Source organism: Cupressus sempervirens, chromosome 6, assembly GCF_028749045.1.
Source record: "Cupressus sempervirens isolate cs-2001-9-10 chromosome 6, ASM2874904v1, whole genome shotgun sequence".
Taxonomy (NCBI): domain Eukaryota; kingdom Viridiplantae; phylum Streptophyta; class Pinopsida; order Cupressales; family Cupressaceae; genus Cupressus; species Cupressus sempervirens.
Window position 1 is genome coordinate 42235541 of NC_143123.1, and position 24082 is coordinate 42259622.

General features: G+C 36.5%; 1 protein-coding gene across 1 annotated transcript in view; it reads right to left on the minus strand.

Annotated features, from left to right (window-relative positions):
- The window catches only part of LOC149551017 (uncharacterized), a 50066-nt gene that overhangs the window by 10624 nt on the left and 15360 nt on the right, over positions 1-24082 (minus strand). The window contains exons 2-4 of the mRNA XM_089786584.1: positions 17201-17359; positions 2560-2891; positions 532-862 (exon numbers count right to left, since the gene is read on the minus strand). Of these exons, the coding sequence (XP_089642710.1) occupies positions 532-862; positions 2560-2891; positions 17201-17359 (822 nt within the window). The remainder of the gene's footprint in view (positions 1-531; positions 863-2559; positions 2892-17200; positions 17360-24082) is intronic.

The following is a 24082-nucleotide window of genomic DNA, read 5'->3' on the forward strand; positions in this document are numbered from 1 at the left end:
ATCTGAAAACAATCAATTTGAGAAAAAGGAGTATTAATCTAAGTGATTTGCTGCTTCAAGGAATCAAATAAAGTGCACTATATTATTGCATTTTATTTGCATCAGTAACAATCAATTAAGTAATACGGATATGAATAAGTGATTTTCTGCTTCAACGAATTTGTGGAAATCAATACAGACATGCACACTGCTCGCTTGAGGAAAACAGAAATCAGTGTAAGACCATAATTCCTTCACTTCTTGCGGAACATGGAGTCTAAATAGTCAATGCTTCACACCAATAAATGTTTCAAGGATGCCTATTGTAGCAAAACTTAGTTGAAGCTGAATAAACAAGCTCTATAGTAGTTTCTTAATTCCTTCAATATCTTCAAGATAAACCACACTACTAGACAAAATTCAAGCTACCAACAGAAAAAAAAAAAAAAAAAAAAGTAAAATGTGTCAGAGAAACCTTGAAAACCTTCAAGCGTGCGCATAGATATACAGTGACTCTTTACTCCTCATTTTCTTAGAAATCTCAAAACTTACTTGGTTATAATTTACAAGAGGTTCATCATAACTTGGTGCTGCTGGTGTTATAAACTTAGGACAGGCATACGAGAAAAGTTCATCGTACATGGCCTCATCACTTCTTTGCATCCTAATCATCTTCTCTCCATACTTCTCCCTCAGCTGATTATTCACATTTTCTTCAACAAGCTTCACTTGTGGACAGAGAGAGAGACAGATAGCCAACAAAGCATACATTTGCTCATTTTTTTTCAATATTTGATCAAACTGTGGAGATTTCTGGTGAAACTGTTTAGTCTTAATTATATACAATAGAACCTGATTGAACGCCTTTATTGCCTCAACATACCTGTTACCAAACAATCATTACTACCTTTCCCATAGTCAAATCACAATCTATAAATGTAGAACAAACTATCACTAAAAACTGATAATGTAAAAGATAAAAGAAATAAAATGAATTATCTGAAGCACTTTTTTACATGTGAGAATGAGTTTAATATACGGTTTTCTGAAAAAACTCTATATAAGAATTATGAATACTAAGATTAAGAGCCATTTATCAAACTGGATTAAAAAACATTAACATATTAGTTTAGCAAAAACCAATCTTTTGTTTTTTCAGCTGCTTAGCTAGTTAGAATTGTAATTTATTTGAATAGCTTGTCTATTAGATAATGCCCATAACAATAAGTATGTACATGATACAGAATCTATGGTCATGAGATATGCAAACACAAATCCTGGTCTTCAATATTAATCACAACCTAACATTAAAAAATATTAATAAAAAGACATGTTCGAGAAAGAATAGATTCTACATTTCTTTAAGATAATGCATAAGACTTAATAAAATTCATGTACAGTTCTGCAAATTCGTGAGCCTTGAAGACAAACTTAGAGTTGCTGTGATTGATCCTTTCAACAATTTGTATGTTCAGATCTTTTAAGGCAGATATATTTATGATGACTGCAGGTCCAGACTTCTATGCACAAACTTGTGTGATTGAAAAAATTGCTGCTATGTATCCGTGGGAAGGAGAATGCTTAAATGATCAGACTGTTTTGTATCTGTGTGTCACCAAACTACATTCTCAACCCGTCTATATATTCTTCTAGAGGGTATGTCCCTCAAGGGACATAACCCTTGGCATATAACTAATAAATTAGTTAACCCTAAGCCAGCGATCTTAATGCAAATATTAGTTATGTCTAACTAAGATTAGTCAGGGACAAACTAAGGTAATAAACTACAGATCGCTGGCACCTATAGAGAAAATATGAATTATCTTGAATGCCATTTAATAAGAATATATAAATAGAAGAGCCTAGGTACGATCTGTACGATTAGACCTGTAGATTATCTAGGTTAGATTCATAACAATTCACAACCATAAACTCTAATACATAGTAAACAGACATTATAAATATCATTTTGATGGCAGTTGGCTGAAGCCTGATACTTACACAATGAATACTACCAAATAGTTTAACCTATTTGAACTTGTTCTATATTTAAGTATTAGGATACCATGTCTTTGAGTTCACAAGGAAAATGTACCAAGCATTAAAACTTTGGTATCAAAGCTACCTTACATTCATAAATTCAGTAAAGGAACTCCTACTAACAACAGAGCAACTAGTAAGCTCAGAAATCAACCACATGTGCACATAAGTTGTCTAAAACAATAAGGTCAAAAACTTCTAAAGTTCCATGTCAAAAATACTACAACCAAAAATGATTGTATAGTTGAATAAAACCAGAAATATGAACCACTGAGCATTGGAATGACTGTCCAAAAAGAATGAGTTGAACTTTTAACATGCAGACATGTACATAGTACAGAGTTAGCCACCGAATCTGGTTATAGATGAAACTATGTCCCAGTGCCCACTTAGCTCAATAAACATTTATCCACAAAGTTTCCTTTACAGGATCCTAGCATAAGAGATATACTTGCCATCTTAGGACAAATTAAAGGGCAGCTACAGTGCATGGAACCATGCATAAATAGAGACCAAAAAGTACATACTTTTAGTATTTACCTTCTCAACATAAGATTTGCGAAACCATAATAGTATATTGTTGTGATGTGGCTTCCAATTACTGAATTGTAGACACCTGTCTGGTTAACATCTATCGGTGCCAAGCACTTGAGTCCACTATAATAGTCTCCAAGCAAGCAATGCACACGAAGAAGACCCACAATACTGAAGTAACCCAGAACCTTCAGAACATTGCTTCCACCATTGTAATCATACCCATCAGTTGCCGTGAAAGTTAAATTTCCATCTTTCTCTTCCTCTAAAATCTGGATGATCATAGACTTCTCAACAAGAGCTTGCAAATAATTCAGCACACCATATACATTCCATACCTATAAATAAAACAAAACAAATTGAGAAAGTTGAAGTTACATGCATAAAATTTGAGAAAACTGAAAGATTATTCATAATGTCACGATAGTGGTAGAGGACTATAAATAGCTAAGTATTTAGATGACTGTGCGTCTTCTCGGATACTTCATCCTGGTGGAATTTAACTCTGCACATACATTATGTTAAGGCATACTGAAAACTATATACATTAGAAAAATTTAAAATCCAAATTGAATATCAGTTGAAGTGCCATCTTTTTTAGTTCATGCAAGTCAGACATATAAATAAACAACAAAACAACATTGTATGTGGGGTACAAGTGGAAAGAAGCCAATAAACTATTGCTATTATAAAAACACCGTACAAGAATATATAACATAGATTTGTCAGATACCAAATTTGCCATTGAGCATGCATTTTTTTGAAGCTACTTATAGATACCCGTCCTCAATGGATGCACCTAAAAAGTCATAACAGAGGCATTAAAAAAATTAATGTTTGAATAAAGGTAAAAAAAATTGGACACATGTTTTGCAATATGCCATTGTTCAAGTGTAAAGTGGAGGGATTGACATAAACATGGTCCGCCTACTCAGAATTGACACTTGGTTGACCAAAAAAAATTAACTCAGCAACATACAAAATTACTTAAATTTCTTCTAAAAGAGATAAATTCGATATTAAATTCAGTACAAAATAAATTAAACAAGTACATAAAACACTGGACAAATATTTTCTATTATCTTTTAATAAGAATAGAGTACAAAATAGCATCATCAAGCAGGTAAGATAGTTAGCTGGTAACTATAGCTGATTTATGATGATTGTGTTTGAAAATAATCATCATAAATTGTGTATCTAGGCAGCTTACAAATTACAATAAATTACAATTTCCTCTTCTCCATTCCCATAAAAAATTAGGGAGAGAACAAGAAATTATAATTATTTTCAAAAAAAATTAGAGTATTGGCTCTAATACCATATTACGAAGTAATTGGTAAAACACTTGCTTGTTATTAACAGTGATCAAGAGATCAATTTATACAAGAGACTGAACGATGTTTCCTTAAGAAACATTCTATTTTAGAAACAGAAAATTAGAAACATTCTAATATTTACAGAAGATTACAATAGATAACCATTAGATACTAAACACAGATACTAGAAACTATCTATTATTGTAATAGGGTTTACTCCTGGCACCTGGTTACTGCTCCACACCTGACCAATAAGGCACACTTGTGGCTCTGCCCCTCTACTAGATGGCAACGACTCCACTGCATAAATGCCATCTAATCCAATCCTTCTACAACAGGCATATCCTCCAAATCCTGCCTCCCAAAATCAATGGTCTCATCCACAATAAACAAAGAGGACTCCTCATCTTGCATGATCCAATCACTATAAGGATAAATCTTATCCAAATCAATATGCAGTTGTAATTTGTACTCCAACTTTCTTGTGTGAAGCTGATGGTCGTATTGCACAAAAACTAGGTCATTGAGGTGTTGTTGGGTTAATCCATGACACTTATTCATGTGATTGGTATCAAACAAACCTTACTTGGACTAACAACCAATAGCACAAGAAGGTTGAGAAAAAGTCTAGAGAGCTGGCTTTCAAAGACTTGAGTATTTTCACCCCAATTATTACACCAATTACCTGCAAGTAAGATATTCAGAGTTTGTAAGCAAACAATATTTTATTAAAAATTCTGACTTCTATGATTTTATGACTGAAATTTTTGTCACCTATTATTTAGATGGATCTACCTTGAATAGCTAGTCTCAAAGGAAGAGCCAGCCCCTAGCTTGCTTATAATTGTTTACTGATGATAAGATTCTTGATTTTGAGACACAAGTATTCGAAGAGGTGCATGCAGCAGGAGATGTAAGATTGATGAGGTTGAGGTGTCATTTCTATCTACTACCAGAATGGAGTTTGAGCCACTGCATAGCAGGCTTCAAGGACTACAGTCTCCACCTGCTCCTTGTTTTCAATAGATTAGGGAACATGAAGATGTGAATTGTTGAATTTACTCGTAGATTTTGCTATTTTTATTTTGTTAGCTATCTATTGTGACCAGCTATCAGAAATCGGGATTCTAGACGAGAATGCAATTTTGTACTCAATTTGCATTCAAATCAACCAAAAAGAAGAAAACACTTTGTACTCATTGAATACATCTATCATTGAATTTTGCCAAAAAAAAAGTGTTTTTAAAAGAGATTTCAGTACTTTTTTGAGGTTGTAAAGTTGCAAATTTTGGGTTTGCCGAGTTTTTGCTTGGTTTGTTTTCCAACTATGTCATTTCCAAAGAGTTATAAATGTCAAATCAATCAATGTCATGCCCAGGTCTATTTATTGGCATAGTTGAAGATCAATGGAACAAATATCAACCACAGAGACAAGCATAAGCAGAAAGACAAAAATTGTGAGCTAAGATTTAAATCATAGAACATCAACTTTATGCGTGCTACAAAAAACTTATAAGCTAGAACAAAATGAATAGAACAATAGAAAAGTCCATTTATAACCAAGACCTTTTCACATGACACAAAATCGCCCTACTTGGTCACATATCTTCAAGGTATTTTTGCTACCTTACTCTTTAATTCCTTAGTTAATACTTGCTTGATACATTACAATAATTCCTTTCTAATTATAAGAGCAAGTGATTCATTTTTAGAACAGTAGAATATTGTTCATTCTTAGTCTAAGTTGCCAATTCGGGTTCGGTTCCAAGTTCGCGGTTCGAGAATCGGTTCGCTGGTTCGACAAAATTTTGGAAAGGGGTTTGGGTTTGTTTGGGTTCGTTAGTACAAAAACATGTAAAAATTATAGCTATATATATATATATATATATGAAGCATGAGTTAAAATTAGAATGTAGCATAATAGCATAAACACATTTAAACAACAAAAACTTTAAAACAGCATAAACAATAACATATCATGGTGATCATACCATCATATAGTAACATAATTCAATCAACTTCAACATCAAAGATGAAAGATTCAAAACATTTAAAATATCAAGTTCAAGTATCATTGTTTCACGTTCAGGGTTTAACAGTAACTAATGGAATGAAAATCTATTAAAATTCTGAATTTTTAGTTCTAAGTTCTTCAATCTTCATCTTCTTCATATTCATCTTCTTCTTCTTCATCTTCTTCTTCATCTCCTCCTTCTCCGCCTCCACTATTACTTGCACCAACAAATCAATCTTCAAACTCCTCCTTGCACAACCGGATGATTGCTCAAAAACTTATGTGCTCTCCTTCGAGGCAAAATAACCTATTTAGAAACATCAAATGGCAATGAGAGGGCACAAAACCAATTAATAAAACCTTTTTAGGTTACATGGACGCCAAAAAATTATGCAAAATTGCAAATAAAACAGTCAAAATCACATTTGTAGCCACGGGTTTGACTTTGGTTCGAATTTTTGGACGTGGTTCGCCAAGGTTCGAACCAGGCCTGCAAAAAAGGACCCTGGTCGAACCAAGTTCGAAATAGACCCAAACTTGGAACCGGTTCGAACCAGTTCGTGGTCCGGAGGGGGGGGGGAGGTACCTGTGCAACTTAGTTCTTAGTTGAGCTGCTATTTCCTGAACCATGTTGCATGCAATGTCTTTTATTGTAACACATCTGGAAAGATCATCACATGTCAAGCTTTTGATACAATAACAAAAGAGTGTCTCAAAGATGTCCCATTGAGAAATCTCATATCTAAATTTTGTAGTGTTTACATCCCAATCACAGACTACAACAAGCATGATTGCATGGTGTCCAGTCAATGGCATACTAAAATGTAACATGGTCAAAATAGAATCTCTCCCATGACACAACACAAGCTTAACAGTAGAAACACCATCGCATGTAACTATATCAAAAATACACTCAAAAAAAAAAAGAACAACATTTTGTGTTCCCAAAAATTCATAACATGATTAACATGACATTTCTCCTACAACATTAGAGCAAGCATATCAAGAAGCCTCAGGTTGACAATGTAACATGTTAAACATCATGGCACATTTCCTGCAATGCCAATACAGGGATTATTACAATAATAGATAAGACGTCTATTATTAGTTAATGGTTATCTTGTAAATATCTTTAGCTTTAGTTTGCTTTCGTTTTTTGCTTTCTCTGGAATAGAATGTTTCTATTCTTTACGATCGTTTCCTAAGGAAAAATCGTCTCATTCTTTTGTATAAATTGACCTTTCGGTCTCTGTTATTTATAAGCAAGTATTTACCAATTACCTTGTAATATGGTATCAGAGCTAAATACTTAAATTTTTTCGGAAAAATTTATAATTTCTTCTTGAAATTATTTGTTTAAATTTTTCCAAAATTATTTCAGCTAATTTCTCCAAAACCCACCTAGGGTTTTTCTACTTGGAGAAACTCCCAAATTACGGGTCTGCAAATCGCATGGAAATCGTGGCCATTTTTTGGAGACTCGCGTTTTTTAAGTGAAAATCTGCATGTTTCTATATCAAATCTTCATGCTCTTAGCCGTCTTAGTCTGTCATCGTGCTCTGGGAAGCAGATTCGACCATTTTTCATCAAGAAATCTGAAGTTATTTCAAGCTTTTTTCAACTAGGGCCGTTTTTTTTCGAAACCCTAATTTTTGGGGTCGAAAAAAATTTTTTGTTTGCAGATTCTTGGTGGGTTTTTCAAGAGCTCAACTGGGTTGTTGTCCGTTTTTTCTGGGTGCCTCAATTTTTGTGCCTCGATTTTTGAGCCAGCGGATTCAAAAAACGACAGCAGATTCCTTTTGGGTTTTTCGAGCTCTCTTTTGGGTCATTCTCTGATTCTTCTGGGTCTTTCGTATTTTTGCCTCGAAGAACGTGCCTTCACAGATTTTCACAATTTTTCATTGAAAAACGTGCCATGGCATCTCTGACAAATATTCTGCTCGAGCATAATTCCAAATTCAATGGTCGCAATTATAGAACCTGGAAGCAGCGCATCATCGCAATCTTCGAATATCGAAACACCGATCAACTTGTTCTAGGTGTTAAGCAGCGTTCGACTTCTCCAGGTCCTGATCAATATACATGGGATCTGAACAATCGAGAGGCAGTAATGCTTCTCAAACTCTCCGTAGCTGATGACCAGCTTTCTCAGATTCCATCCGGCAAGACAGCGGCTGAAATCTGGACACATCTAAAAGGTCTTCATGAGACTTCCGACAAGAGCAGAGCCTTCTTTCTGAAAAACACTTTGTTTTCTATTGTCATGGATGAGCGCACCTCGCTCCAGGCACACCTGAATCAGATTCAGGAAATTCGTGATCAGTTACTTGCCATCAGTCGCAAGATGGAGGAAGAGGATATTGTGGTAATCACTCTTCGGAGTTTACCAAATTCCTATGAGCATTTTATCGAGACTCTCAACATCACATCTACTGGTGTTGATCTAAAGTTCACTGATCTCTATACCCTGCTACTTCAGCAAGATCGGTGGAAACAACAGTTCGGTAGCAGCTCCAGTTCCACCTCCACTGAGCAAGCCTTTGCTGCGAAATCCTTTCAGAAGGATAAGGGCAAGTTTCAGCAACCATCTCAGCAGAAGTCTTCTACTCCAGCATCCGATGGTACCAAAAAGAAGAACATTCAATGCAACTATTGCCACAAGTATGGTCACATGAAGGTTGCATGTCGGAAACGCTTAGCTGCCCAGTCTAAGCAATCAGGTCCGCAACCCAAAGCGAATAGTGCAGAGCACACCAGCAGGTGGAATCTGCCTTTTACGCCTTCATGGCTAAAAGACCCGCAGATCATGTACAGTCATTTGCCTGGTACATTGATTCAGGTGCCTCTCGACATTTCACTCACCGCAGAGACTGGTTTACTGACTACCAGCCTTATTCAGATTCTGTTATCTTTGGTGGTGGTGGAGAGTACACGGTTGTTGGTAAAGGCAACATTCAAATTCAGTCTGTTGGGAGGAAGCTCATATTCCTTGATGTGTACTACGTTCCAGGGATGGAACTAAATCTACTCTCGGTCAGTCAGTTGCTGCGACATTCTCCACACTTGGCAGTCACCTTCAGTTCACATCAGTGCACCATCACTGATCGGGCGACTAAGTCTACTATTGTAGTTAGTCTTGAGGATCATGGTCTTTTCAGACTTACTGATTCTGGTGATTCTCAGGACTTAGCTATGGCTGCTCGGCGATCTTCCATCAGCACACTTTGGCATCAGCGATATGGGCAATTAAATGTGCATTATCTCTCAAACTTGCTCGGGATGAGCTTGTTCTTGGTTTGCCAAAGATTCAAACCCAACACCTTGGAGTTTGTGACGCATGTCAGGCTGGGAAGCAACATCGCACACCTTTCCCCAGTGGCGATTCTTGGCGAGCTTCTCAAGTACTTCAGCTTGTTCATGCTGATATTTGCGGCCCTATGGCCACTCCTTCTATTCTTGGGTACAGGTATTTTCTGTTGTTTGTAGATGATTTCAGTAGAAAAATGTGGGTGTATTTCCTTAAAAAGAAATCCGATGCATTTATTGTATTTTAGAAGTTTAAACCCTTAGTTGAAAAAGAGTCTGGGAAATCTATTATTACTCTTAGATCAGACAATGGGGGGGGAATTTTGTTCTAATGTTTTCTCCAGCTTCTTGGATACACATGGCATCCAACGCCAGTTCACCACACCCCACATGCCACAACAGAACAGTGTAGTTGAACGTCGGAACAGGACAATCACTGAGATGGCTCGTTCCATGCTCGAACACAAACATGTTCCGAAGCGTTTTTGGGCAGAAGCAGTTAACACTGCAGTTTATCTGTTGAACCGGTCACCCACAGTGGCAGTCAAAGGTAAAACTCCGGAAGAGGCCTGGTCAGGTCGCAAGCCCAGAATCAGTCACCTGAAGGTTTTTGGCTCTCTTGCTTTTGTTTGGATCCCTGATGCTTCACGCACCAAGTTGGATGCCAAGAGTCAGAAACTGATGCTTGCTGGATATAGCAGTCTTCACAAAGCCTACCGCCTTATTGATGTTGAGACATCTCGTCTCATATACAGCCGCGATGCAGTCTTTGATGAGCAGCGAGGACCATTCATGCCTGTTTCTCCTGTTCCTGATCCAGCAGACCAGCCTATGCAGGTTCATGATTTGGGAGTTTGGCTTCCATTAGGTCCACCTGATGGGAGGGCTCTAGTAGCTCCTACAGCTCCAGTCCTGCCAGTGATACCTGTACAGCCACCTCCGGCTTCTCCTGCAGGATCACCTCGTTTTGAAGATGCTTCACCTGAGTTTGATCCAGATTCTTCTGATCAGGATCTTGCTGATCAAGCATCTCCTAGTACTACTGTTGGTCATTCTCCTCTCCGGCCTAAGTGGTGGGCTAAGACACTTGCTGATCTTCATGATGATGAGCTCATTGATGGGAGAACTACTCGGAAAAAGAGCAAAACTATAGATTCTGTTAACTTTGCTCTTATGGCCAACATTCACAGTGTGTTTGAACCTCAAACATATTCCGAGGCTAAAGGAATTCCAGAGTGGGAATAGGCCATGCAATCTGAACACCAGAGCCTACTGAAGAACAACACTTGGGTCCTTTCTGAACTTCCCCCAGGGAAGAAACCCATTAGCTGCAAATGGGTCTACAAAATCAAATACAAATCAGATGGTACTTTGGATAAGTACAAAGCTCGTTTAGTGGCAAAGGGCTTTTCTCAGCGTCAGGGCATTGATTATGAGGAGACCTTTGCTCCTACTGCAAAGATGAGCACCATCAGGTTAGTCCTAGCCATGGCAGCACAATTTGGCTGGAAGGTCCATCAGATGGACGTAAAGAGTGCTTTCCTGAATGGTGATCTCCGTGAAGAGGTCTACATGACGCAGCCTCCTGGTTTCAAGGTTGCTGGTAAAGACCATCAGGTTTTCAGATTGGTAAAAGCTCTCTATGGTTTGAAGCAGGCCCCTCGGGCATGGTACATCAAGATTGATACGTACCTCAGTGATCAAGGCTTCAAGAGGAGTTCTTCAGACTCAAATCTGTACATCAAGACTACTGACAGTGACATCATCCTTCTGGTTATCTATGTGGATGATCTAATCATCACTGGCAGTTCGGCATCTTTGATTCAGGGAATCAAACAACACTTATGCCAGTCTTTTGATATGACTGACCTTGGGCTCATGCATTATTGCTTAGGTGTTGAAGTTTGGCAACAATCTTCTGGTATATTCATCTCTCAGTCCAAATATGCTAGGGCCTTGTTAGACAAATTTCGAATGCAGGATTGCAAACCTGCATCTACACCTATGGAGAAAGGTCTCAAGTTATCAGCCAAGTCTAATTCTCCTTCCGTTGATGATACTACGCATAGGCAACTAGTAGACAGCCTCATCTACCTATCTGCTACTAGGCCTGATATCAGTTTCGCAATCAACTATATTTCACGCTTTATGATAGCTCCTAAGGCTGATCATTGGATGGCAGCAAAGCGTGTGCTTCGTTATGTGAAGGGCACTTCTGATTATGGACTTTTGTATTCTCGGAGTTCTAATCCTAAACTCAGTGGGTTCACAGATTCAGATTGGGCAGGCTCTCTTGATGATAAAAAGTCAACATCTGGATATGTGTTCAGTTTGGGATCCGGTGCAGTCACATGGACCAGCAAGAAGCAGCAGGCAGTTTCTCTCTCTTCTACAGAGGCTGAATATAGAGGGACTGTTAAGGCAGGATGTGAAGGTGTCTGGCTTCGTCGGATGCTTGGGGATATGCAGATGTCACCAGTAGGACCGACTACTCTGTTTGTTGATAACGAAGGCGTTATCAAGTTAGCACGGAATCCAGTCTTCCATGAATGAACCAAGCATGTGGATGTTCATTGTCATTACATACGACAGCTGGTTGAAGACGGGACTATAGATCTGCAGTATGTTCCTACCACAGATCAGACTGCAGACATTCTCACCAAGCCTCTTGGTCCTGATAAGTTTGTCAAATTCAGAGGACAGCTTGGTGTGTTAGATAGATTAACCATTAAGGGAGGGTATTACAATAATAGATAAGACGTCTATTATTAGTTAATGGTTATCTTGTAAATATCTTTAGCTTTAGTTTGCTTTCGTTTTTTGCTTTCTCTGGAATAGAATGTTTCTATTCTTTACGATCATTTCCTAAGGAAACATCGTCTCATTCTTTTGTATAAATTGACCTTTCGGTCTCTGTTATTTATAAGCAAGTATTTACCAATTACCTCGTAATAGGGATCACGTGTTGCCTCTACTAAAAAAGAATGTCCAGTAAGATATTATGTCTCTTATGCACACCACACCAAGCATGACATGGTGCCTCTTAAATGACACCATATCAAGTATAATATGATGTCTCTCCAACAACACCATAATCAACACAATACAATAAGGCGATCTCTGAAATAGCTTATTCCAACAATGCAACAAAATGACTTCCAACAGGTCAAAGATATTGCAAGTTCCCATGAAGAACTTGATCATGAGAGATTAAGTTGTCCAAGCTCACCAACCACTTCATTTTATTATTCTACAATTTGGGGCACAAGACTTTCTGCACATGCAAAGGTCTAAGGTTCTCTTTATCATTTCTAAATTTTTCAGTTTTCTTAGTGTTTCTCCATGCTATCAAGATAGGATTCAAGGGGATGCAGTGGCATACATTTTCCAAATTTGGGGTGCAATTAGTACGTGAGTTTCAGTGGCTATTAAAATATAGGTCATTGACTTGGCAAGTTGCTAAATACTTGAAACATTTTCACCCCTACCTGAGTTTTTGAGTGTAACCCATTAAGCTTTATAGCAATGTTTTGATAGAATGTGTCAAGATTTCGAGCAAATACTTGCCGAACGTGATGCATTGACTCACACTACACCGACAATGTACAAGAAGTGGTTTAAAACCATAAATTTTTGCATTACCCTATTTGGCCATGTTGAACACACACAGCAGCATTAGAACATCATAAAGCAAATTGGTAGGAATTTTAAGAGAATTTGAATAATAGTCTTCTAGAATTTTTGGATTTGCATTGATTTCTAGAATTCTGGATTTTGGCTTTATATGCATTGTTTTGACAATAAGAAAATTATAAAAATGGTGTATGCCATTAAGGTCTGTGTGCTTCGGTGCTACCCATAGACCTAGTTGAACCTCAAAACCCGACCAAACTCGTTTGTCCATTTTGTAAGGTACAGGTCCATGCGAAGATGTTCTGTACCTCCAACTGGATCCTTAGGGTCACATCCCCATGAACCACTGCTTTCATAATTTCATTATGAGAAAATTGCTAGTAAAAGAGTAATAGTATTTTGTTCTATTTGGTAAATGTATGAATAGATACACCTCAGTTTTGTAAAATCTTTAGATTCAATACCTAACAAATCAACAATAATTGAATAATGATCTCTGTTTGTACCTTACAGATATTCAAGGGATCAACTCAGTTGCAATAACTACTGCAAAAGGTATTTTTGATCTGTACTTCTAGAGAGATATGCCTATGCCTAATAATATTGTTTTAAATTTATTGCCTTCCTACATTTCTGTAGATAATCCATTTACCTATTTCTGGAATTCATTTAGGCCTAACTTGCATGCATGCAATGGCATCAGTTAGTGAAAAGCAAGTAGATGAACCTGAATACACTAATCCTTCTACACACCTCAACAAAGAAAACTGACCAAGCTGATGCAAAAAGGCAATATTTGATATACGAACAAGATAGAGGAATCTCTAGCAAGCAAGGCATTCACAAGCTTCAAAAAAAGCAACAAAAGATCACCCATTTTATTAGATTAATTGCTCTTGAGGATATCTGAATATATACTGTTGTGTGTTTATCTCTGCATTCAAGTTCATTTTACAATGTGTAGGTTAAATCCTCCCAATGGACCCTAAAACAATCTTATAAAATTTAAGTTTGATCACCTTATTAAAGAATATGTGAAATATATTTCCAAATTTGAAAACCTAAAAAAAACGTAAAACCATTAACATAGAAGAAAAACAATGCAGCAACAACAAAAGTCCAAGCATCATGAACAAAAACTCCAATTTATTCTTCAAAAAAATTAAGGCAATGAAAATGTTTACAGTATCATTGAGCTTGATTTTAATCTAAAGCATTATGGTTAGAAACTACAATTTTATCCTTCAATAAAATATTAAAAACTGTACACACACACACATACATATATATGTGTGTGTGTGTGTGTGTCTGTGTGTGTATATACATACAAACATACATACATATATGTATATACATGCATGTATATATACAATATATAGATATACACATGTATGTTTATGCATATATGTATTTATGTATCTATATACATGTATGTATTGTGTGTATGTATGTATGTATCAAATACATGTCTGCTTGAACTTGGCTTTGAGTTTTATGTATTCAACTAGTTCAATTTGACTGTCTTGACCATGCTGGGAGATTGTTCAACTAGAATCATTATTTACAACTGACAATATAACAAAAAATGCTTTCAATTTCATCTTTGCGGATTCCCTACAAACAAGAAAAATATAAATATCCAAAAAATCTGTTACCATGGTGAACTTTTACAAAAAATAAAAATCTATATGAGTACTTCAGTAACAAATTAATTTAATATTCAACACTGAATCCACAATTTATGTACCAAATATCACCATGTCATTGTTTTGAAATATAATATCTTCCAATCTCTAAACCTTTTCATAATCCGTTAATCAAAAATAATCCCAATAAATCTGCCTACCTGAATCAAATAAATAGCAGCTTGCATTTGAATATCACAACACCCTCTAGTTTACAGGTTTGGTTAGTTGAATTCAGCTCTATCAACAACTGTAACTGTATCTATAGCTGTAATCACAATGTCTACTAAAGGAAAGAGAATCAAGCTTGTGATCTAATAAAATCAAACTGACGCTGTCAAAATAATCATTATATAACAGCATTCAAGAATCAAATTTAGGATATCCTAAATGGTTGCAGATATGGGTCATATATACTACTACATTGTGTTCCAGAAAAGCAAAGCCTGAATTCAGATAGACTTGACCTATCTTACTGCTCAATGTGGGGGTTGAGATTTTAAACTACATATTATAAGCTTGCCTGTATGTAGAAGAATTAGAACCAAAACTTCAATATTGATCTATTTTTGACATCCAATTTTACATCAAGTTTCCTCCAATCACCATAGGCCCCTAAAGTATCATTCACATGATCAAATGAAAGCATGATGACAGAAAATGTAAGTGACAACCAACATGCATAATGTATCAGCAGCTTTTATTCCTTGAAGAATGGGAATAAGCCTACTTAATATGATTGATTATATATTCTACACTGCATATTCTTGCTTGCATCTATTTCTTGAGACTTGAGCTTGATTATTATTTGAAAACTTTTTTTCAGAAATAGAAATATTTTTTAATTTAATGTTCTATGCAAAGAATTTTAATCTGGAAGCAAATTGAAACAGCAGATCAGAGTGCATTAGCACATACTGCTAAAGATATGAACAGCAAAATTCTCACAAATCTGATCACTCGATCTGCATCTATATTTTATTAAAACTGAGAGAGTAACCATGCTGCACACCTGACACTCACATATACTCTCTACCTGTTCGAATGGAGTGCCCTAAGTCTCGTTTATAAAACAGATTGACTGTAGGCTTTAAAATGAAAGCTTCCCATATCAGTGGGATCCCTAGGCTAGGCAAGAGAACCTTAACCTAAGAACAACAGCAGAAAAGAAAAGAAACATATACTAAAATAAAACCAATAGCAAACAGGCATTGCTCAATCTATGCTAGAGAAGAGAAATCTAATGAGAATTATCAGGTTCAGTCATGGGGGATCGGGATGAACACTGTAAATAATTCCTCTGAAACAGACTCTATCAGCTAGAGACAAAGAAAAGCAGAGAAACTCCCTTCCTAGCCATAGTAATGGGTAGATAAGGATAGAAAAACAGTTTCTGTGGCTGATGTCCCTGAAAGAATCCAAGGTAGAAAAGAGTCAGATAGATCCCACAAACTAAGATGCAGTGTTCATTCAAGTACAGCAGGAAAAAATTTGCCATTAATAACTCTAGTAAAATACAAAATGTCTGTTATAATGTCATGTCAAGGAGAGAGCAGCTCAGATATAAGGACCAAAATTATGATAAAACATAATTCCTGAGCAGCGGAGCAGCCAATTCAAGTGCATGCACAAAGCGAGAGACAATGAAGAGTGACCATATCAGATATCACAGAGTTGATGATGGGTTTTCAAAAGCATTATCATGCATACACCTCCTGAGTTTTGACTTCCTGGTTTCTGTACTCTTTCATTGTTTGCAGGGCAAAGAAACTCTAGCACCTCAAATAACAGATAAGGGCTAAGGAAAAATATGCAATAAATTTGTTTATATGGGTGACCGACTAACAAATGATAGTACATGCTGACCCAGTTTAAACACCATAAAAGGTGTAAGAATATAGGTCAGAACTTAGGCCCCAAAAAGGATGTTAGATGATGCAAGAAGTGATCAGCTTGTTGTATGGGGTACACAAGGAGATAAGCACATCTACTCTTCTCAATCGGCTGTGATTTCCAACGTCAATGAAGAGGCTGATGCAGAATCAACAATCAAGCACTGAAAAGCAAAAAAGGCCAGCATGATCCGGCTCTTCTAGCTGAATGGAGTTCAAACTTTATTATGTTTAACTTTTTACATCAATCTTAGATTTCTGGAAAAAGCCTAATTATTAATATTAAGTGAGATGGTTGTGTCTAGCAGAACTTTAAATGGATATCTGAATTCTGAACTGATTCATGGTGACATATGTTATTTTCAATTAGGAGCAACCAGTAGTTATCTGATAATTTATATGTTGATAGTTCAGTTCTTCATCCAATAGTGAAGAATTATCAAGGATGAAAAGTCAAATCCTACCTAATGGGCATATAAAATTTGTGCATTTCTTAATTTCAAAAAAAAAAAATTAAAAGAAGGAAATTTTGGAACTCTATCCCTACCAAAAAAAATTCAACGATACAAAATTGAATTAGTATTAAACTTATCTTAGAGAGATAGAATGACACTACTAAAAATTCTGATTAAAAAGAAATAAGAAGGGAAACTTGTATCTCCCTGATTTACAAAAACATACCTATGATAGCCAACTCTGTAGAGAAAACACTGAACTTTCATATTTTCAATTTTGCTCATGATGATCAGCTGTATTTTAAATTTCACCAACACGCAGAGCAAATGGACTGCAGACCCTTACCTCATCATACTGTCTCAGCAGACTGAGCTCCTGATCCGTCCTGGTCCTGAGCTTTGCCCTATACTGGCAAAATGACTGGAACTGATAAATGAACTCGTCAATCATATCCCACAACCACTGGTTTGGCAGCTGCATGTTAACAACCCCATGCAAAATAACCTGAAAATAGAAAAAGAAAATTTTGTCAAATATGTGGATCAAATGGTTATAGACAAAAATGAAATTTTGTGGCCCTGCTCTCTGGAACTTAGTAAGTTAAAGTGATTAGCAGTAGCACAATGAGAAGATGAAAATCTCTAAGCCCAGCTGGTTGACTGAAAGCTAAGGCATAGCACTTTGGCAGCGTAATCATCAAAGAGAATTAAGCACAGAGATTTGAAAATGCATATATCTGCTAAGCCTGTTCACTATCAGCTGGCTAAAGTATCATTGGAGTAAGATGACAGCGACTTATAGTGCATACACATAATACAACCATAGCAGGATCAATTGCTTCACCAGTCTACAGTTATTTAAAAAGGCCAACAATTATTAGAACAAAGTCATTGGGACCCTGCTACAACAAAACATGAACTAGCCCAAAAGCCAAACATATTAACCATAAAATAGTTTGCTCCACATAAAATAGTTGGTTCCACAAACTAACAATGCATTACAAATTATTTTATTATAATTCATTCAGCACCACAGATAAGAAATCGGAATCCTAACTCACACAAATAAATTACTACGCATCAGACAGGAGACATCCCTGAAGATCCTTCAGCTACTGCTTAAATGGAAGAGGTTACATTATGAGCATTGCCTTGTACTGCAGCCCATAGTCTATATTGTAGTTCAACTTGTCACCAACTTCTTGGCAATAACTTTACTTCTTGCAAAAATGGTGATATTCTGCTACAAGATCGCCCAACTTCTATTGCAGATAACTGCAAAAATATATCACTGAGATATGAAGAAAATATCGGCAATTATTTGACTTCTCACGGAATCCTCTAACTCATCACCCGTCCCAATTAAAAGCTCTGTAAGGCCCAGAAAGAGACCATATTCATTTTTTCATTGGCAGAGCGAATTTGGAGAGGGTACAAAAGTTTGGAAGGAGAAAAATGTTGGACTAACCGCCAGCCTTCCCAATTGAGATTCGTGACATGGCTTAACCGCCTCCTGTGTTCAATAAGTCTAGTGGTTGTATCGGGCATTAACAGATCGAACTTTCGGTGCAACGGCAACTTTAGCTTGTAACAAGTGGTATCAGAGCTTGGTCACGGGTTTGAATCTCCTTGGGTAACACTGAGGAGAGAATTGTTGGACTAACCGCCAGCCTTCCCCTTCGAGATTCGTGACATGGCTTAACTGCCTCCTGTGTTCTATATGTCTAGTGGTTGTATCGGGCATTAACAAGTTGATCTTTTGGTGCAACAACAACTCTAGCTTGTAAGAAAAGACCATCAATTGCAACGTTCTAGATCAATTTGTTGTGGATTTGGAGCAAATTAGAAGAGGATTTTCAAGCAAATTTGGATTCACAAATAAGTTTTCAAAATTCTCTCTTTTGTCTTCAAAATTAAAATTAATTCTTGTATTAAATCAATCCAAGTTTATACAAACTCTATCATACCATTTCCAATCTACTCTAACTCCTTTTAGAATGTAATGAATGAGATCTAAGACCATTTTTAGCAAATGTTTCATAGTTATCTCAAATATTTCATTTTTTTTATAATTCATAACCTAATACTTGTTTTTTTTTTCTTTCAAGTTTCAGCCATGTTTAAACTTATCTAAAGATTTCAACTAACTTAGTTTGTTTCTAAATTTCTTTATTAAATTTCTAAATTTGTGCTATCATTTTGTATGTGACGTGTAGTTTGATTCTTCATCAAAATGGCAAAAAGGGATGCCTCTACAACTACATTTGTAAATGCCCCAGTAGCTGCATGTCCATTAAAGGATATGTAGGAACGTGTTAGTTATTAATTCCAAAGTGTTATTGATTCTTTGAGTCCTTTGAAGCAATTAGTTGAGTGTCAAACATGGCTAGACTCAAGCTATTCATAGAAGCCACATGTATAGAGTGTTACATACATCATCTTTGACAACCACTTTTTTGATAATGCTACAAAATTTGTGCAGGTAACTTGGAAACTTCAAAAGTTGAATATTTAATTTTTTTGTATTCAATAATCAAGTCTTTCATTATTAATTTTTAGTTCTAGTCTCTACTAATGATAATAGTTTTCTACTTGTCAATTGTAGCTTACTGAGCCCTTGATTAAAGTTCTATGCTTGGTAGATGGGAAGCAAACTCCAATGGGGTATCTTTAAGAGGCCATGGATAGGGCCCAAGAAGCTATAAAAAATTACTACATGGGGGCGGCCTAAAATTTGACCCCATAAGGGAAATTATTGGCAGGTGGAACAATCATTTCCACCAACCAATTCGTGCGAAAGGGTACTTCCTCAACCCTTCTTTTTGATTCTCTCCATCCCATGAGGATCCCAATGGAGAGGTCATGGAGGGCTTCATTGATTGCGAGCAGAGGATGGTACCTAAGGTTAACGTGAGAGACCACACTATAGCCACGTGAGAGACCACAATGTGGCCAAAATGGAAGTGTATCAGAATGCAATGGGAAAGCCATTGTTCTCAAAATTGGGAAGAAGAGTAAGAAACACTCAAAACCCAAGTACAATATTTGGGTTTTGGCTTCTTTACCATGCATGTTAAGTAGATAAAAACAAAGTTTCTAAAGTATCTTTTTGCCTTGCTTTCTAAATCTTAAATATTTATCTTAAAAATGCTTGGTGGCAAAAGTGGGATGGAAATGTTCCAAATCAATAAAAACTTGTCCTTCGCATCTTATGCCAGCCATGTAGCTCATCCACTTGTGAGCCTAATTGGAGCTTATCTGAGGTCATTCACACAAAGAAGAGGAACAAGTTAGCACAGAAACTCCTCAATAACCTTGTTTATGTGCACTATAACCTTAGGTTGTGCATAAGAAAGGTAGAGTTAGCACCAGCTCGTCCACTTGATTTGAATGACATAGATCCCTACTATGATTGGAAATCACAGGAGAAGCCTCCATTGTTACAGATGATAACATCTATGATTTGGAGAGACGGGCTATGAAGAAGGGTGGATTCGCAGCAAGATTGGATGACATTGATGAGGAGGATGAGTGCATTGAGAGTGAGGAGAACACAGAGGATGAGGAGGCATTGCTAGTGTTAGAACTCAATCAATACTAGCATTACTTGGCACATTAGGAATCACAGCAAAACAAACTTTTTCTTTCCTCATATCTTTTTAGAAATTGATTTCCATTAACCATGCAAACACATACCACAGTACAAAAATTTCATAAGGTGCCTCTATCAAAGTTAACAAGACTTGTCTTTTTTCATTCACCCAAATAGTATATTGATTCAATCTACCATCATGCAATGCTTGTCTATCATACTGCCAGGGTCTACCCAAAAGTATATGTCAGCAATCCATAGGCATAATATCACACATAAATTCATAATATCACAATATTGTCAAATCTGGTATTTTCTCCATACGATCTACCCCTCCCTCTTTGAAATCTTCCTCCTCTACCTCTTTGTCTTTGTTCATGCTTCTTTGTCAAGATCTCCTCAACTTTCAAGGCATATTGTTATGCTTCTTCCACACTATCCAATTTCACAAAACTAATCTCATCTTGAATTGTGGTTTGCAAACCATTAAAATACCTAGCCACTTTCTCTACCTCGTCATCAACATGTCCAAATCTAATGTCTAATTTGTATAGCTCCTCAATATACTTCTACACACTCATATCTTTTTGTCTCAAACTATGCATTTTCCTCAACAAATTGACTTCATAATCAGCAAGGAGGAACTTCTTTTTCAATTTATTTACCATCTTCAACCATGTTCTGGTCTTCTCTTTCCCTTTCCTTTGTCTATCAATATGCAAATGCTCCCACCAAAGTGAAGCATTGCCCTTCAACTTGGTGACTACTATCTTCACTTTGCTATTATCAAGGGTGCCTTCAAATTCAAGGAACTTCTCCATCTCAGAGATCCAATCCAACAAAGTGTTTGTGTCCAACCCTCCATCATAACTAGCAAACTCAACAGCAGGCTTAGAATGTGCCCTAGACAAAACTCTTAACAATCTTTCCTCATCAGATTGCACCTCAGGTTTAGGGTTAAGGTTTGGTGCTCCTAATGCTTCATCATCATTAACATCATGAAGGTGCTCCTTTGGGTTGTCTCAACAGCATCAAGTCTAGTTGCGATTTGTCTCATCATGTCCATAATGGCATTATCAACATTTCCTCTACCACGAACCATTTTGACAATAGGTTCCTGCAAGATCGTAACCCTCCGCAAGTTATAGGTCAAATCTCAAATCTGACACCCTATAGCCAAATTCACATAAGGTTCTCCAAGATCCAATCTCCACACAAATGAGACCTCGCTCTAATACCACCTAACGCAAGGAGATAGATGAAAGGAAGGGTTGAAGGCTCACCTAACAATCAACCAACCCTTGTTGAGTTTCACAACGGAAGCAATTCACAAAGGACAACACCAAAAGGAGAGAGAACCAAAAATCTTTAATTTATCATCAAGTTTTTATCAATCATGCCTGGCTGTGAGGCCTTCTAGTTTACGGCCAATACAATAATCCAAATACACAAAAAGTAACCTCCAACATGCGAGATCTACAATCTCTTCCTCTAATTCCCCCTACTTATTATTGCTACCAAGCCTAGACCAAGATCTTCTATTTATATTTGCGAAAACGCCTTACAGAAGTTTCTAGATCATCACATTGAAGAAGGTCAGCCAAATAATAGTCCATGCGCATCCCAATGATCAATCCCATTAAATCATGACCCACAATTTAATACAAAGGTCGCCTCTCAAATAAGCACTAGACAAACAACTCATCGAAAGAAGAACTAGACATCACTGAACAACAGCCACAAAGAGTCACACCAAGGCACTCGGTGGACACAAGACAGAAAATCACTCGATGAACAAGGAACCCGAGCCACTCAATGAATGAAGACAAGGACGCATCCATCGAGCCAGCAACAAATAAGTTACCGAGCGGGTTCACAGTGATAACCGAGCAAAACAATAACACAACCCAAGATGCTCCTACATCAAATTTAGTCACAAAAAATACAAGGTGATCCAGTCCATGGTCTTTAGTTTATGCCAAGGTAACCTGATGTCCAACATGGAAGTATCATGTACATAAAATTTCTTATTCCGAATTGCACATTAAACATATACTAGGATTGGTGAGCTTATTCCATATTGCATATACTAGGATTGGTTAGCTTATTAAACATATCTTAAGTTCTTTATAAGTTGGGTCTTGTCCTTTAGACTAAATGAACAGTATCCCTTTTTTTTATTAAAATCTACAAGCAAAAAGAAACCTATGCAAAACTTTTAATGAATCATTAGTAGTACCCAACATCATAGTTGGAAAACTCGGACTTGGCAAAAACACACTCAACCATAAAAAAAATTGGAAAAAAATCAGCTAGTTTTGAAAAAGTTGAAATTTAAAAGACAACTTAAATTTAATTAGAAATGCATTATTTTTGCAAAATTTGATGAGAAGTTGCATCCAATGAATTAATTATGAGAACACAAAAGAAACAAGTTGAGTTTAAGTATATATAAAAATGCAAAGCGAGTACAAAATCACATTGTCATTCATAGGGTTGATGGCTAGAAGCAAAATAGTAAATACTTACTGCAAAACTATTAGTAAATACATCATTACAATTGCATCTTCCTCTTCCCAACTTTACTAGCAAATAAGAGAGAAATAAAAGCTTGCATTGGGCGTGATTGTGCCTCCTCACTAGGTTTTTTTGAGAAATAAAAGCTTGCGGTGGGCGTGATTGTGCCTCCTCACTAGGTTTTTTTGCTTATGTGTGTGGCTCGCTCTCCATCCTAGACGTATCTCCAAGAACTGGCCCTAAATAAACTCAAATCTACCTCCAATACTTTTCAATCACTTAGCAAGGGCTTGGAAGCCCATTTTCTGCCACCTCTCTCTACTTAAGTTGTTGTAAACAAGAAATAAAAGCTAGCTATGTTGTTTTTTCATTTTGACACTGCGCGTAAAATGCAACAGTTTTTTTTAAAACTTGCATAATTTTTAGTAAAACCTAGCAAAGTATTTTAAAAAATTAAAGATTTTTTAGTAAAAACTCGTTGACTAATCAGCCAGTTTAGCAATTTTTCTATGATTAACTTGTCTCAAAAAATTCATCAATTAATTGTCAAACTTATGGACTTTTCCTCTCAACGATGGCTAGTATTTCCTCAAGGTTTGTTTTAGACCAATCTTGCACACATGACCCAAAAGCTTCCTTCACGTTACCATGAATACATACTTATTAGGATTTAGAGGAAGTATTGCTACTCAACAATGTCACATGCTTTCTATTACCAAAAGAAGGGTGTGCCTCACATTTATTGTAGGTGAACCTATCATCCAAGAAGGCTTTAAAATTACCAACCACCATCTTGTCAAAAATGTGAAGGATATTCCTTGGAAGATAGTAGGGTTGTTGCACAACTCAAATACATTTCATTGTATACATATAAATGTGGTCTCATTATAATTTCAGTTGTGTTGTTCTAGTATATCCCAAAAACACTTTCATATATACATATGATTATGACTCACTACTTCGTCAAGTACAAAATCTATGAATAGGATAGAAACTAGGTCATGAATAGTGATTGTATTTAAAATTCAAAAAACAATGCACATTTGTACTAGTGTTGGTTCTTCCAACATATTAATGTTGGGGACACGCATTCACTATTGTACTTTAAAGATTATGTTG